Source organism: Sturnira hondurensis, unplaced genomic scaffold (genome assembly GCF_014824575.4).
Source record: "Sturnira hondurensis isolate 20B ecotype Veracruz unplaced genomic scaffold, ASM1482457v3 Scaffold0021143, whole genome shotgun sequence".
NCBI lineage: Eukaryota > Metazoa > Chordata > Mammalia > Chiroptera > Phyllostomidae > Sturnira > Sturnira hondurensis.
The window spans coordinates 20,711,186-20,729,138 of NW_028093774.1; the positions used below are offsets into that span (position 1 = coordinate 20,711,186).

At 41.5% G+C, this 17,953-nt stretch overlaps 1 protein-coding gene across 2 annotated transcripts in view; it reads right to left on the reverse strand.

Moving 5' to 3' along the window:
* Positions 1-12,841, reverse strand: part of YLPM1 (YLP motif containing 1) — a 59,903-nt gene extending 47,062 nt beyond the window's left edge. For both annotated transcript variants that reach the window (XM_037031654.1, XM_037031655.1), the window contains exons 1-3: positions 11,820-12,841; positions 1,970-2,203; positions 490-669 (exon numbers count right to left, since the gene is read on the reverse strand). In XM_037031654.1, coding sequence (XP_036887549.1) covers positions 490-669; positions 1,970-2,203; positions 11,820-12,686 — 1,281 coding nt within the window. In that variant the 5' untranslated portion in view covers positions 12,687-12,841. The remainder of the gene's footprint in view (positions 1-489; positions 670-1,969; positions 2,204-11,819) is intronic.
* Positions 12,842-17,953: the final 5,112 nt, after the last annotated feature.

The following is a 17,953-nucleotide window of genomic DNA, read 5'->3' on the forward strand; positions in this document are numbered from 1 at the left end:
AGACATATAGACAAGTTTGTACCTCAAATATATAAGACAAAGAAGTATCTAAGTCATTTCATCTTTTATGGTATATTTGTTGGGTTTTTCATGACAGTTGCCTTAATCTTTTTGGTGCATTTTTGCTTGTCTGTTACCATAGTGATTTGTAAGCAAAACATCAGTTAACTTGAAGTTACAAGTAAGAACCCTGGTTTCTAAATCCCTTGGTACAAGTACTTAGCGACTGGTAGCAGTACTGTAACATACGTCTGGGCTGACATGAACAGAGGACTTCATCCCAGCTGCCCCTCCACCAGAGCACTTTCACACCACCACACTTCCCAAGCCCCCAAGTCAATGTGACAACCAACTAACTACTTGGGCACCTCTTGGGAAACATTTAATTGTCAAAATGTGGTATCTTTCCTCCTTCACACCGAAATCCCTTTCAGATCCTCTAAGTGTCTTGGGGGCAACTTCCCGAGCAGCCGCTGAGGAAGCACTTGCCTGAAGGTGCGGTGGCTGCTGTATGACCTGCTGGTACTGCTGCAGGATCTGCTGTAACTGAGTGTGCTTCTGCATGATTCCCTGGTACTGGAAGCCCACTCGGTGCTGCTGGTGCTGCTGCCAGTGCGCCGCCGCAGCCTGCAACTGTTTCAACCTGGCGTCTTCTTCCGGGTCCTCGGACTAAAGGTAGAAGAGGATACATTCTTATTTAAGTCATAGAACAGCAATCGGATTAGTAAGAAACTAGAATATTTTTAAAAGCATTATAATGTACTGTAATATAAAGTCCAGAATCCCTACAACTCTGCCTGAGAAAAGCTATTCTTTTTTTTTTTTAATCCTCGCTGGAGGATATGTTTACTGACTTTAGAGAGTGAGGGAGCATGTAGTGGGGGGGAGAGAAACACTGATGGGAGAGAAACTTTGATGGGCTGCCTCCTGCACACACCTGACTGAAGACTGAACTCACAACTTAGGGATGTGCCCTGACCGGGACGTGAACCCACAACCGTTTGGTGCATATCACGATGCTCCAACCAACTAAGACACCTGGCTGGGGCGAAAAGCCGGTCTATCTTTAGATAAAATATCTAGCTCTATCTATAGTGTGATCATAGATACCAATATAAAGGAGTTTATAAACTCCAATCTTCACTAGAATAATAATCTCACTGTTCTTAAATAGGACAATCACTTCCCCGTTCAAAATCTTTCTTTTGAACCTTAGTCCCTTTTCACCAATGGACTACACTGCAATTAGCATGATTAAATAAAGTTTCCACATAAGGCTCTTAGGAGAACAATGACCTTTAGACCAATGTGAGAACTTCCCATGTGCCAGTGAGTTATGCTAAATGACAAGGCTGATGACATTTAATGCTCTAACCTATTTTGCAGATGAGGAAAGGAGGCACAGAACCAGTTACTAATTTGCTCAGAATCACCACCAGCAGTGCCTGGACTACAGCCTGGGTGGTCTGACAACAAAAGCTGAAGCTCTAACTCTTGCTGCCAATATGAAAACACCCTGCATCCCTTTAGTGCTTAGAGGCATAATTTACAAGAGTGTTTAACTCTTACTCTCATTTAAACCATGAAAAAAAAAGCCTTATCTTTTTTTTTCAAATTACAAGGGAAAGCTTATTTAGAAAGTTACAGAGGTAGGAGAAGTGAACCAGCTGGGCTGCACAGGCTCAGGAAACAAGTTATGGAGGCAGAAGAAGGGCCCTTGGAGTTTAGGAGAGGGAAAGGCGAAGGTAATGTGCCTGGGGAGAGAGGGGGCAGGAAAGGAGCAGGTGTGCTCCTAAGAGGGAAACCCAACAATGCCTTTGCTAAACCTGATTAGGCTTCACACACACACACATACACACACACACACACAGACACACACTCTACATATCTGTTCATGACAAAGGTATATAAATGATCAGAAAAAAACTGAACAATTTAATAAACAGCAAATAATTAATTTTATGGTTACCTGGGATTCTTCAGGTGGGAGAGGGGGTGGTACCTCCTCATTAGGAGGCGGTAATGGGGGTTCCTCAGATGGAGGGGGTTCTGGTACTTGACTGGTGGCAGGTACTGTAACTTCTTTTACCGGCTTGGGTGCATCCTTTGCTACGACAGGACCCTTTTTGTGTCCTGGCAAATGCACTTTTGTCCTCTGCTGCAAACTAAGCAAGTGCTGTCGATACCAATACTGCTGCTGTTCCTACAACAGAAACCATTTTTAAGCATTTTACTTGACAACCCTTTAAGCTGCAACTCAGTGTTTACACAGCCGTACTTGTGTCTGTCTGTGTTCATGCATCTATGTGCAAGAAAACACAAAGCTGGACTGAGAAAGGCAAATAAGCAAGATTTTTAATTCCTTCCCCAAATTTATACATTTAAGTTAAACCATGCCATACATATTAATTCGACATCGCTTCTCTCTTAAAACACATACTTTAAGAAGTGAGAGCAATCTTTTTGCTAAATGATCAGCATAAATCCTGTCAGTATTTATAGCTGCTTGCTTTTAACCTGTCTTCAATTGGTTCAGATTTATCCACGGAGGTCTTATAATTAATGAACATAACCAAACAGCCCTACTTCTTCTCTCTTTTAAACACCTGTGGCATCATCAGTCCAGCCATACCCCGACACGGACTGGAGTCCCCGCTCATCAGCGGGAGATATGTCCCAAGACCCCCAGTGGGTGGATGCCTGAAAGCACAGACAGTACTGAATCCTATATATACTATGTTTTTTCCTATACATACATACCTATACTAGTTTAATTGATAAATTAGGCACAGTAAGAGATTAACAACAATAACTAATAGAACGATATATTGTAATAAAAGTTACATAAATGTGGTTCTCTCTCTCTCAAAATAACTCGGCACTGTACTCATCCTTCTGATGGTGTGAGATGGTAAGATGCCCATGTGATGAGATGAACTGAGGTGGATGAGACACTAATAAGTACAATAAGGGTTACCGGAACACAAGCACTGTAGCATCAGTGACCTGGTACCCGAGACGGCTAAGTGATTAATGGCACGGGTCACGGGCACACCACGGATATGCTAGACAAAGGGACGAGTCACATCCCGAGAGCAATGGATCAGGACAGTGCAGGGTGATACAAGATTTCATTACACAACGCAGAACGGCGCGCAATTTAAAACTTACGAGTTGTTTATTTCTGGGGTTTTCCATTTAATATTTTCAGACACTGGCTGATCACTGGTAACTGAAACTGCAGAAAGTGAAACCACATATAAAGGGGGACTACTATACGCATAAATGAGAATAGAAGATGTTTTTAAATGCTTTTTATTTATTTTAAAAGTCTCAAAGAAAAAGTCTCACTCTGACTTCCAAATTATACTGTAATTGAATTTTCTGGAAGCCTATTTTGTGCTTCCACTTTAAGAAAATCACAAGTTCAATGTAGAAAAAAATTAGAAAACATAGCTGACCCTCGTTATTATTCGTAGATTCTGTGACTGCTTGCTCAATTGTTTCGAACTCTGAAATCAGCACTTGGGAGCTCCACTGCTGATTTCTGGACATGTGCGCGGCAGGGAAACATCTGAGTTGCTCGATGTGCACATCCCCAGCTCAGGCAGCGCACGGCCCTGCTCGCCTTTTTATATGGCTCTCATAGTGTAAGTAATTGTCCTTTCCACAGTCTACTTAGGCCCACATGTTTTTTGCATTTCTGTGCTTTTTTTGTTACTGATTTTTTTGTTTAAAATGGCCCCCAAGCTTGGGCTGAAGTGCTAACTCGTGTTCCTAAGTGCCAGAAGGCTGTGGTGTGCCTTACAGAGAAAATGTGGTACCTAAGCTTCATTCAGGCAGATGTTACAGTGCTGCTAGCTGTGAATTCAAAGTTAACAAATCAACAATATCTATTAAATAAGGTGTCTTTAAATAGAAACATACACAGAACAAGGTTATGTGATGACTGGCTGATGAAAATGTGACCAGAGGCTCATGACCCTGTGCTCCCCTTAGGAGCAGCGGGCCTGTGCTCACTAACGCAGCGTTCCACGCGACTTTACAGAACGTAAATGCCGCGAGTGAGGAGCACTGACTGCATACGAAAGCAAATAACTGATTAGTTAAATCGATAAAAAAATCTTACTACTCAGAAATAACTACAGAGTCTTCATTATCCCCATATTCGCAATATAATCGCCACGGTCACAAGGTTACATAAGGAAAAAAGGTGTCATAACACTAAAAAATCCACTAATAAGCTTCCCTATATATTCTGTAGCTAACAACAGCATGTATTTCTACTATAATTATAAGGATGCAGATTTGATAAAAGAGATATTGGAGAACTTTGGAACTCATTATCGACAGCTGAGGATCTAGCAAAAGTCCTGCTGGTTAAAAAGCAAAAACAATTTTAATAACAGAAATTGCAGAAGAGAATGTTTAAATATCAAAGGTTGAAAAATAGCCCCTGGGAAAGTTGATAAATCTCTAAAGTATTTTTCCAAAACCTAAATAAAAGATGATAGATATATAATGTGGCCATATAACTTTGTCACAAAAATTACAGTATGGAAACACAATCTGTACTCTAATTACCCTTTGCCCTTTCTAAGACTCGGCTATTCTTTATGATTTTGAGCTTTGTTTTTTCAAGATTTTGTTCCAAATCAAAATTTTTACTTTTTACAATAAACTTTTAGTCTTTATGTTAAATGGACCTGTTTTTACTCGCATTCACTTATTTCACTATCTTTGGATAACCAGGACTTCCTATACAGCTAATACTCCACTGTATACTTCTCCAATTTTCCACATGGAAACAGATGCATAAAATGTACATAATACATAAACTCTTTTCTCACTCAATACAATGTTTTATTATCTTTTTTTTCACTCATGGGATAATTTTCTTGACAGAGAAATGCCTCGTGCTTAGGCACAGTGCCGGGGCACCCTGTGGGATGTGCACAGGGGCTGTCAATCAATTGCAGACTTCCCTCCAGGCCACTCATTCCTATGTCTTTGAACTTGCTTTAGTCCACTGACAAGAACTCATTTCAACTCACTAACTCCATCTTGAAGTTTAGGCCATGATTGGGGGTTTTTTTGTTTGTTTTTAGTAATCATACATATAATCATCAGCTTCCAAAATATAATTGCTTTTACCGTTCAACATTAAAAAAAAACACAACAAAAACAGCACAGTGACAACAGTCAACAACAATGTAGTATGAAAACATTTTCAGCTTTATTATTTTATGAAAATACTGAAAATAGCAATAAGTTTACACCTTTCAGCTTAGAGAAGTTAATAAATTAAGTTTCTTTCCAGTAGAAGCTATAAGTTTCTTTTTTAGTTGCTTTAAAACCATCACTAAAAGATACAAAGATGCAATCTGTCACAAACTAGAAGCCAATGGCTACAGATATGAAGACCACAGAGATCTTAGACTCTATCAATTTGCACCCTCCCTATTGTCACGTGTCCTATCTTTTGAGCTCCTGTGATTGCTAGTTTACTGACGGCAGGCACTGCAAGTCAAAATCCATTTAGTATGAACCCATGACAGAAACCAGATCTAATGCAATCCTTGGGCTGGGCTTGGGCACATTCTTAAAGCTCTACAAAGGTACAATGATGACATTAAAAAATGTCCTCAGTAACTCCAGGAAGGATGATTGACTTTTATTCTAGAAAGAACTAAAATCTGCCTGAAGCTGAACTGGTACCTGGTTCTTCGGAATGTCCCACTGTATCGGACACCTCTGTCTCACACGGGACGTTAGTTCCCACGTCAGGGAAAATCACAGCATATGTCATATTCAAAAAAAGATGGAATGAAGTTTAAAAGGATGTAAAGAACTATTTGTCACAAATACCATTACCAAAAAAAAGTGTTAATTTATTCATCAAGCACTTACTGACTGCTTGCTACTAACTAGGCATTAAATAATTTTTTAAGGTGGAAAATATGGAGGTCGGGGAGAGAAGAGAAAGAGAGAAAGGGGAACAGGGAGAGCGAGCGAGAGAGCGAGAGAGAGAGAGAGAGAGAGGGAGAGGGAGCACAAGAGAGAGCGCGCGAACATTTAAAGATTTATTTTGGAGGCCTTTCCTATCCAGGTTGATTATTCTAAGTGCCTATAAGACTAAATGTCCTATGTCTTATATTCTAAAGTGAAGGAGGGCTTGGGGAGAGAAACTGATAAAATAATATACTGGATTTTCATTCTTAAAATGTACTTATATTTATTTTTAATATTTTTGAGGTTTACATTCTACTTCAGGAATTAAGGTCACCGGATAATCTTACTTCCATCTAAAAAAAAAAATCTCCTTTAGATCACTTCTTCCTTCAGCCACTGGCCTCCTTCTCTCTCTCCCTCTCTCCTTCAGTCCAACTTCTAGAAAGAATGGTCTATACTCACCATCCCCATTCCTCACCTTCCATCACTCCTCAAATCAATGCAATATGGCTTCAGTCACTATGAAACTGCTCCTGCCAAGGTCAACAATAATCTACATGTCAGTACATGCAACAGATAGCTCACAGTCTTTATCTTGCTTGACCTCTCAGCAGTCGTGACACAGCCGACTACTCCCTCCTCCTCTAAACAGTCTTCCCTTCACCTCTGAGGCAGTACACTGTTCTGATCTCCCACTATTTGGCCTTTTTCCTGTTGGTTCCCTTAGATACCGAAATTCTGTGAGGCTGGGCTCAATCTCCACTAACCTCTATTCTTACCCTACACATTCCTTGGGAGACCTCATCTTCTTCGGTGCGGTCAAATACCACTTTTATGCTGATGACTCACAAGTCTATCAGGTCTCCCAGATCTTGCACCTAGATTCCACACCTTTATCTAACTTCCAATCTAACACCTCTATTTGGACTCTTATGTATCAAGAACGTGAAAGTCAGTAGGTCTAAAACTTACCATTTCATCCCCAGACCTATTCTTCCTCTTCCTCCAGGTTCTTGTATTTTATTAGTAAATGGGATCCCTCTCACCCAGCAGAAACCCAGCCGTCATCCATTGCCGACGCCCCTCTCTCCACTACTACTCAATCTCTAATGGGAGTCCAGTGCCTGAACATTTCTCCAGGCTTTCCACCTCTCTCCACCTTCACAATCACCATCCAAGCCCAAGCCACTTATTATCTCCTGCTTGAATTATTTACTAACTATTCTCTGTAAATCACTCTTGTTCCTTTTGATTCTGCTCTCCACATTGTAAGGAGAGTAAGCTTCTAAAACTGCCCATCTGTCACATCCGTCTGTGTAAATGCCTTCAGTGCCTTTCTACTGCCCGTAAAACAGAGCCCTGAGCGGCCCTTACTGATCTAGATCGTGTCCACCGCTGTCGCCCTGGGATTCCAGTAAGCCTTCCTGCACTCAATTCTCTGAGCTCCATCTGGTTAATGCCTACCTGTTCTTTGGGTTTCACTTATATATCCCCTACAAAGGGAGGCCCCTTCAATTATGTTAGAACTTCCAGCTATATCCAATCATTTAAAAAAAACATTTGTTTTTCACCTACTATGTGCTAGACCCTGGGCTTAAAAAAACTCACCTTCTCCCACTCCTTACGGAACAATCTAGTAATATTTTATAATTCTATATTTTATAATGCTATAGCACCCTGTTCTTCTCTCAGTTACTTAAACATCTGCTTCCCCCCATCAGAACAAGTCAGTGAAGATTCGTATTTGCCATTTCATCTCCAAACTAAACACAGTACTTGGCACACAGCTGCTACTCAATAAATACTTGATCATTAAATAAAGAACAAAAAATTCTAATTAAATTCAACATCTTTTCCTAAATAAGTTTTGAGACTAAAAGGATAAATAAGATCACAATTCATGAAAAAAGGCTAGTACGTACTTTATCTAGTTAGTCCATTAAACATACAGAAACTTAATTCTTGAAGAAAAAAGATGCATTCATTAAATCACCACCACTTTACTCTGAAAACGAGAAACTAAATTGAAGAATATCAAGCACTTATCCTCTCTTTCCTATACAAACTGTATTTCCAATCAAACAGTCCTGGTTCATGAGTGAAAGTTTTTCTTTACAGAATTCCACTTAAGAAAGGTACCGAAAAAAAAAATCACCACACTACAACCTCTAATGAAGAAATAACTTACTTAGGCAAAACAAAAAACAAAAAATGAAACATTAGATACAATGGGAAGCTTTACAGTGGGGGGCCAGGCTGTCACCCCCTGTCAGTCTTGGCACTACTGAGGGACAACAGGCACTGTGCGCCTCCTAATGGAATGCAAATGAAGTACACAGCATCACCTAGGTTACAAAGCACCCTTGCCAAAAGGAAGGTGAACTTAAATCTAAGAAGGCTTCAGAGTTAATGTCTAGTTTACAAAAAACATGGAAAAGAGAGGAACAAGTCAAATGACACCACAAGACAGCAGATGAATCCAGAATGTGAGACATTCTACAAGACAACTGACACAGGTTTTTAAGTTCAATGGCATGGGGTAGAAAAGGAGAATAGGAGAAAGTAATCTAAATTAGGCTTTCTCCACTGAGAGTGACTGTGCTCCCCTGGGGAGTATTTGGCCACGTCTGGAAACATTTCTGGTTGTCACGACGAGGGGCTGCTTCCGGTATCTAGTGGGCAGAGGACCGAGGTGCCGCCAAAAACATCCCACGATGCAGGGGACGGTCAACCCGCAACAAAGACTTATCTTGCTCCAAAATGTCTGTGCTGGATCCTACTCCCCGAACCAGCCAAGCAAACATGAACTAATCCACTGGGGAAGTTTAGCACGGATGACATCAAGGAATTATTTTTAATTCCATTAGTCTGATGAGACAATAGGGGTTCCAAATGGATCAGGTGTTAGATGATACAAAGAAGCTGTTGTTGAGTCTGTTACCTGTTATGTGTGTTAACCTAAGAAAAGGTTCTTTTTTTTAAGATGTCTAAGAATATATGGATGAAATGACATGAGAGCTAAGATTTGCTTAAAAATATTTTAGTAGGTACAACAAAAAAGGCTTAGTTGGAGTAAACACGGTAAACTCTTGATAGTTACTGAATCTGAATGATGGCCACATGGAGGGGGCGGATCGCACCACTTTCTGTACTTTGGTGTACAGGAGCCCCCCCTTATCTGCCAGAGATATGTTCCAAGACCCCCCTTAGATGCCTGGGGCTGCAGATAGTTCTGAAGCATACGCATATATGCACACACACACAATGTTTTTCTTATACATACACACTTATGATAAAGTTTAATTTATAGTTTAGGCACACTAAGAGATTAACAACTAGTAATAAAATAGAACAATTATAATTTACTGTTACAATAAAGTTAAATGAATGTGGTCTGTCTTGGAGAACTACCCCAAATTTCTTTTCCCTTCTTCACAATTTCACAGATAGAAGATTGTTCTTACCATAGATCTCAGCAACTCGGCCTACAGTTTTTTCCTTTCCTTATTGAGAACTTTTACTTTTCCACTTAAAAAAAGCACTTTACAGCCTCTCTGTGGCACACCCAAACTGCCGGCACCATTACCGATGTCTGCAGCCATTACTAAGGCAGACAGGGTCACCTGAATGCCGCCGGCACGACAACACAGCAGCAGTTATCCAACAACCGAGAGGGCTGCTCACAGACAAACAGGCGCACAGCTGATGCGGGGTGGGTATGTTGGACAAAGGGACGGTTCACATCCCGGGAGGACAGAACAGGTTGGAGCAAGATTCCATCACACCACTCAGAAGAGCACACTAAATTGCGCATTTCTGGAATTTTCCACTTAATATTTTCGGCGTGCAATTGACTGCAAGTAACTGAAACTGTAGAAAGCAAAACTGCAAATAAAGTAGGGGGAGGCTACTGTATATTTAAAATCTTTCACATTTAAATTGACATTTTCCAAAAAAATAATGTAAGAAGAATGTGCAAGAAGGATTGTCAGAGATTGGCACTGGCATGAAGAAAATGCTTATCATCTAATAAGCCAAAGTATCCCAAGTCTAAAACACGGTAACTCTTGTATCTTGTTCAACAAACCTATGTGGAGAGCCTACAATTTGCGAGGCACTGTCCTAGGTGCTACAGGCAATAAGAAAATGAGTGAAATAGTCTCTCCCTGCAAGGGACTTGCAATCCCAAGAACAGAAGCAACCAAATGGCTAAGCTTAGAAATGGTTTCATAGAGACCCTGATATTTGAGATGTGCCTTGAAAACGATACAACTATAGGGAAAAGGGAGATGAAGAAGTTGGAATGAATTCTAGATAGAGGTAAGAAAAGCCTAAGCAGGCTTACAAGGCCATTCTGGATAAAGCTCATTCATACTCCTCAAGCCTCGTCTTCCAGTTTTCTTTCCCATTACTTTCTTCCTGGCTCTCACCAAAGAATTGGAGGCACTCTATATTCAAAGCACTAAAAGGAGTTCACTGCAAGCACAGAGGCAGAAAAGCACTGCTCATAGTGTTTATATTAATCACCTGCCTGATCCCCATCCCATAAATTCATTTATCTCTCTATAAAAGGCCAGAATACCAGTCTAGTAGAGATGAAGATATGTCATATTTTGGCTTGAGTTAATGCAGAGAATTTGACAACAAAAGCACTGGAAATTTCGAAGTGGGGTGAGAAAAGAGATAATTCTGTCCCTGTAACAGAGACATCTTGGGGGGCAACCTGGTGGCACAGTACTCTGGTGTGAGCCAACAGAGTCCCTCACTCAACCGCCAACCACAGCATCTTGCTTATATAAAACAACTGTATCTGTTCTTAATTTCCAATGCCAAACTACGATAACATTAGAATGGCATATCCCTATCTTTTGGAAATCTTTTATATGCATTGTAGATCTGAGTTTGTAGATAAAAAGAGTCTCTTTTTCTCATAGGGAATCTAGGTATGATTAGTAAGTGCTAAAAGTGTCTATTTTAGGAAGTCATAAAAATAGTTTATCCACTTTGGTTCTCTCCTCTTTCTAAGGGGAGGAACTGATCACTGCTGTCCTATCACTCTTTGACCCTTCCCTGGGAGGCATGACTCCAAACAGAAGTTTAGAGAAATGGCCCTCATGAATGACGAGGCATCGGAAACTTTCGTGTCTTTTTTTTTTAAACCTTGGCCAAATTCCACGGCTGTTACTCTGGAGTGAACGGTAACAACAATACAATGCAATGAACTGGTCATGTCTGAAATCTTTAAATGATGTGAGAAAAGCATGTATGGGGTCCGTTCCTTAAATGACCAACAGACTCGCCAAAGGATCAAACTTGCAGACTCCCCTGTGTACTGCACACATATCTCTAAGCACAACTGGGATGCTCCTGATGAGAACAAGATTTCAGTCCTTCACCTGGGGAGATCCTTCCATTCAGGAAGCTGACAGCTATCAGTGGTCCCTAAATAATTCTTTTAAAGAAGCAAAAAGTGTAGGTGCATTTCAACTTCCAGTTCTTTCAGAGGCTTCTTTAATTTATGCTGCCTCTCAAATGGAAATTTTGGTTCCCAACACAATTTTAAAGCAGAACCCTTTGCAACAGCAACAAAATCTAGAAGTCGGTCAAAGGAAACCAATACATCCAAGAAGAAACTCTTGAGCCACCTCACTACTCTGTGGTGTCTAGAAGCATCTTCAAACACGTTCGATAATCGATATTTAGCTAATTAAAAAGCTGCGAGGTCAGACCTCTGACTCTTATGGAATCCTTTGGAGTGTAAATTAGCTAGTCATAGGTGTTGCAATTAGGCTGAGCACTGGTTAAAGCCCCGAGGCCTGCGCACTTAGGGGCCTCCAGGTGAAAAGATGGGGCAGATGTTTTCTTACCTGTGGAGTCATCTTCGAAGGATCCGGCTCAGGGGCAGCTTGGTGCTGTTCAGCATTCTGGTTCTTGGCACCACTTTTCAAAGGCTCTTGCTGGACAGTTGTCTTACTCCCAGAAGCGGTGGACGGCGGTGGGGCTAGTAGTTGGGATTTGGAATGGCCCTGGGAAGGGCGGGAAGGAGATGCCTGAGAAGGGGGCAAGTAGGACTGGGAATGGCTCAAATAGGACTGCGAGGAGGAAGAGGATGAATAGGAAGAGGTGGGAGCCAGGTAAGATTGGGAAGGTGGGGACTGAGAAGGGGACTGCTGAGCAGGAGGCAAGTAGGGCTGAGACGAGGCCGGGGGGTAGTACGAGGGTGGCGGTTGAGGTGGGGGCATGTAAGACTGAGAGGGGGGCATATAGGACCCTGGCGGTACAGGGGGAGATTGAGGGGGGGAATCCAGCTCCATGGGAACCAAACCAGGAGGCCCATCTCGTTGGTGGTGGAGCATCTGGTGTTTGTACTGCTGCGGCTTCTGATAGCTGAGGGCCGGCCCAGGAGGAGGGGGCATCGGTGGCGGCGGTGGCTGCCAGTCTCCGTAGCCGCTCCCGGGCATCACCGGCGGGGGCGGCAGGGGGGGCGGAGGAAGGTGATGGGGCTGGAGAACGCACTGCATTTGCTTCTGGTGCATCTGCTGCAGCTGCTGGAGCTGCGCCAAGTGCTGTTCGCGGAAGCTCATGAAGCCCGAGGAGGAGGGGGCCGCGGGAGTCGTCGAGCTCGAGTACCCGGGCCCGGGCGAGGCCTCAGGAAGCGCCACCGGCGGTGGCGGCGGGACCGGCGGAGGCGGGTAGTGGCTGCTCCCGCCATATCGGCCCCAGTTAGGGTACATATCGGAGAAGGCGCAGGGCTCGTCCCTGCACCGTTACTCGTCGCAACCGACCTCCAAGAGCCGCGGCGGCGACGGCGACAGCCGGAACTCGCGGCGCCTACAGGCCCCGGAGCTTGTAAAGGGAGAGAGCCAGTGCGCCGGCGCTACCGAGCAGGGCCCGCGACCGAGAAGGCGGGGTCGTACTGGGACGACTACGCCTGCGCAGTAGCCACCGAGAGGAGAACAAAGGCGAGATAGAGCGACCCTTTGCTTGGCAACCCTCGGTTGCCATCTTCCTTCAGGTCCGGATAATGTAGGTGAGAGTAGAACGCTGTCATAGAACCGAAAAACCATAGAGTCTCAGAGCTGAGAGGGGTGGTAGAGATCCTATCGCTCCACGGGTTCATTTTTGAATGGAAAAAAAAAAAGAAAGAAAGAAAGAAAAGGTTCCAGCTACAATAGCAAAAATCAGAACAACAACAAAAACCATGAAACAAGTAGAAATAACTCCCATAAGAAATACGTAGTATTTATATGGAGATAACTACAGAACGATACAAAATCACGTAGGAGTGAGATAAAATTAGACTTGAAATAATGGAGAGCCGTATCGTGGTCTAAATGAAAGGAGGAAAAATTGTAAAGATGTCAAAATTCTCGAGTTAAATGAATAGACAATTCAATTATATCGAAGAACCCAATTAGGAACAAATCTGTGAAGAGTGTTAACATTTTGAAGACAATATAAGACTACACAAATTCCTGCAGGCAGCTGAAAGGTAACCTCTGCAGTTATAAAAAGGGGAGAACTGGAATTCTTTAGAATAATTGAACAGATAAAAACTCAGGTTGGTGAATCTCAGCTAAAGCAAAGGTAGCAAAGAAGAGATACAAAAATTGTCGAGAGAACCTAGACTATAAGCCAATCTCTCAGTGTGATACTGAACACGAACTCCGGTAAGGGCTTGAATTTGTCACCGGAAAACAAAGCTGAACCACGCTGCCACCGAGCCTCACCAGCCAGGGCGCACGCTCAGTACCTAACCCTGAGCATATTAAGTGTGTCACTGTATCAGTTGTGCACCACTTAAAAATCTGACCTTGCTTTCTTAATGAGCAACCCAGATCTTCACCTCTCTTAGGAGGTGGGTGTGAGTGCAAAGTGGGAAATCTAAGTATCCTAAGAAAGAGCTTCTCATTCTCAAGGAGGAATTTAGTTGTTTAACTTTATATTAAGGTATAACAGATACATAAAATTACACATCATAAGCACACATCTTAGTGAATTTTCACAATTGTGTAACCAGCACCCAGATGGAAAAAATTTATTACTCAACTGAGAAATCCCTGTTACTTGTATTTTCAATTTTTAACTACAATTCTCTCCTGAAAAATAGAAAATAAATGTATTTTACTATAATAATAAAGGAGATAATCAGGTGATCATCTCATTAGATTCAGAAAAAGAATGTGATAAATTTCATCATCCTTTCATGATTTTTATTTTAAAAACTTATTAAAATTAAAAAATAAATTGTAATAAAAAATAAAAATTAAAATTAAAAATAAATAAAAATAAATTTTGAGAGAGACAGAAATATCCCTTTGTTGTTCCACTTATTTATGCATTCTTTAGTTGTTGCTTGTATGTGCTCAGACTGAGTATCAATCCGCAACCTTGGTTACTGGGACCATGCTCTAATTAACTGTGCTAGCCCGCCAGGGAATCATTCAGAAGATTTTTAAGAAGTTTAGCAAAACATAAATAAAAAAGGAACTTCCTTAACCTTGTAAGGAATATCTTCTAAAAAAAAGCACAGCAAAAATTACACTTAATGGTAAAAAGTTGAAGGTTTCCCCACTGAGATCAAGAACAGATGTCTACTACAATCGTATCTGGTATGGGTTGAATTGTGTACCTCCCCAAAAAAGGACATGTTTTAGGTCCTAACCCCTAATACCTCAGAGAGAGGCCTTATTTGGAAACAGCGTTGTTGCAGATGAAATTCTTTAAGACGAAGTCGTGGTGGAGTAGGGTGGGCCTCAATTCAATGTGACTGGCAACCTTGAGACGATGGCCGTGTGAAACAGACACACAGAGAGAAGCCCATGTGATGGAGAAGGCAGAGATTGGAAATGAAGCAGTTGTAAGCCAAGCAGAGAAACAAGTGGAATTCTCACATGCTGCTGGTGAGAGTGTAAATTGGGATGACCCCTCTGAATGACTACTTGGCAATATCTACTAAAGCTGAACAGACATGTAGCCCAGGAATTCCACTCCTAAACATATAACCAGCATAAATACATACATGTACAAGAGTCTTTACAGCAGCAGTATTTGTAATGACTGAAATTGGAAAAGAATCCAAATGTTCACCTACACTTGAATGGATCATCAAACTGCAGTGTATTTATATAATAGAATGCAAAACAGCAATTAGAACCCTGGCCAGGTAGCCCTTTGGTTAGAGCATCACCCTGATATGGGTGATCAAACCCAAGGTTGTGGGTTTGATCCCCAGTCAGGGCACATACCAGAATCAACCAATGTCCTAACCAAAGTGGCTCAGGTGGTTGCACATCATACCACAAAGCAAAGGGTCGCCAGTGTGGTTCCCAGTCAGGGCACATGCTTGCGCTATGGGTTTGGTCCCCAAACAGGGCATGTGCAAGAGACAGCTGATTGATGTTTTTCCCACATATCATTGTTTCTATCCCTCTCTTTCTGCCTCCCTTCCTCCTGCTCTAAAACAAACAAACAAACAAACAAACCTACAAACTTTTAAAAAAAGAATCAGCCAATGGATGCATAAATAAGTGGAACAACAAACCGATCTCTCTTTTCCTCTCTTTCTAAATTCAATAAATAAAAAATTTAAAAACACCAATTAGAATGAGTGAACTATAACTATATGCAATGACTCAAAAGAATTTTACAAATAAGCATAATCACTCTCAAAGGAACACACAATCTGAACTATTTTATAACCTGGCTATTTTCAGCCTTTTTCATGTCATGGCACACATAAACTAATTATTACAATTCTGTGGCAGAACAAAAAATATATATTTTTTGCTGATTTGACAAAAAAAATAAAACAGGTATAATTTTGATTAATTCACACTAGACTATTGTTGTATTGGCTGTTGTCATTTTTTAATTTGACAGTCTAAGGGAAAAGATGTGAGTGCCCCTAATAAATCAGGTATTGCATGTTTTTAAAATTCTTTGTGCATACAAGTGTGCAATGGCACACCAGTTGAAAATCATTGCCGTAATGCAATCATTGAGGTGTCCCTCCTACCGTGATCACTCAGAATGCACAGCTACACACACAGCAATTCCACTTGAGAGAAATCCAGAAACTAGCTGGGTGACTCCTACACAACAGGTGAAATGAGAAAATATCCCCAAATGGGTAGGAAAGGTGGAGGAGACCCATTCTCACCATGAGTCTCACCCTCAGCATAGAGCTATACAAGTGCGAGGGAACCCCCAGCTCCCAGCCTCTCCCTGAGGAGTGAAGTATTTGGACCACACTTCGACTGCCCCAGCTTTTAAGGCTCCCATATCAGGATGGATTCCCCAAACACCTGGCTCAAAGCCAGCAAGTCTTGTGCCCACGAGTTCCACCGGAGTGCAGCAAAGAAGCAGTTTTTAAAGGCTGTGTAACTTTCTCTTAAACTTTCACTTTTCACTGTACATTGCTTTGATCTCAATATAAATTTTTATTATAGCAAAAAGCACATCCCATTGAATTTACCATCTTTATCGTTCTAAATGTACAGTTTGCAGGGTTAAGTATGTTTACATTGTTAAGCAATAAATCTCTAGAATTTTTCATCTTGCAAAAATGAAACTCTATATACCTACTAAATACTAATTTTCCTTCCCTCCTCTTCTCCACACCTGGCACTACCCACCTACCTCTGTCCTGTTTCTATTTGTTTAATTGATTTTAGAAAGAGAGAGGAAGGCGGGGAAAGAGAAACACTGATTTTTTGTTCCATTCATCCATGCATTCATTGGTTGATTCCTGCATGTGCCTTGACTGGGGATTGAACCCACAGCCTTGGCACATTGCGACAACACTGAAGTTACCCAGACAGGGCTCTCTGTCCCTATCTTAGCTACTTTATTTACTTCATGTGAGTGGAATTATACAGTATTTATCCTTTTGTGACTGGCTTATTTTAATGACTGGCTTATTTTAGTATAATGTCCTTGAAGTTTATCTGTGTCGTAGCATACGATGGAATTTCCTTCTTTTTTGACTCTGCATAATATCCCACTGTGTGCATCCCACCGTGTGCATACACTGCATTTTCTCTATCTGTTGAACCGTCAGTGGGTATTTGTGTTGCACCCACCTGTTGGTTGTGAATAGAGCTTTTTTTTTTAAAAAAATTTATCTTTAGAGGGGAAGGGAAGGAGAGAAATATCAATGTATTGTTGCCTCTTGTAAGTGCCCTGCTGGGAACTGGCCTGCCACCCAGGCAGGTGCCCTGACTGGGAATCAAACCTTGATCTTTTGGGTTGCAGGCCCGTGCTCAATCCACTGAGCTACACCAGCCAGGGTGAACAGAGCTTCAATGAACTTGGGTGTGCAGATCTCTTTGAGAGCCTGCCTTGAATTCTATTGAACATATACACAGAAATGGGATGGCCATACCATGGTATTTCTATTTTTGATTTTTTGAGGAACCACCAGTTTTTCAGTGGCTGCACCACTTTACATTCCTAACAACACATAAGTGTTCCAGTTAATAGAATGTTAGCCACATCCTCGCCCACACTTGTTATTTTCTGTCCTTTTGACAGTGGCCATCCTAGAGGGTGTGAGGTGTTATCTCATTGTTTGATTTGTATTCATTAGTGACAATGAACATCTCTTCCTGTGCTTGTTGGCAATTTGTGTATCTTCTTCAGATAATTGTCAATTCAAGTCTTTTGTCCATTTTTAAATTGAGTTACTTCATTTTTTTGTTAACAGAAGTTCCATATAAATTCTGGATTTTAATCCCTTATCAGGTCAACGACTTCCAATTATTTTCTGCCATTCCACAGGCTTCTGTTGTTTCCTTTGATGCACAAAAGCTTCTTTCAGTTTGATGCAGTTTCGTTTGACAACTTTGCCTCTGTTGACCATACTTGTGGAGTGAGGTTCCAGTAACCATTGCTGACCCAATGTCTTGAAGTTCCCCAGTGTTTTCTTCTACTCTTATGGTTTTAGGTCTTAAATCCATTTTTGAGTTAATCTTTGTCTATGGTATAAGGTGCATCTTAA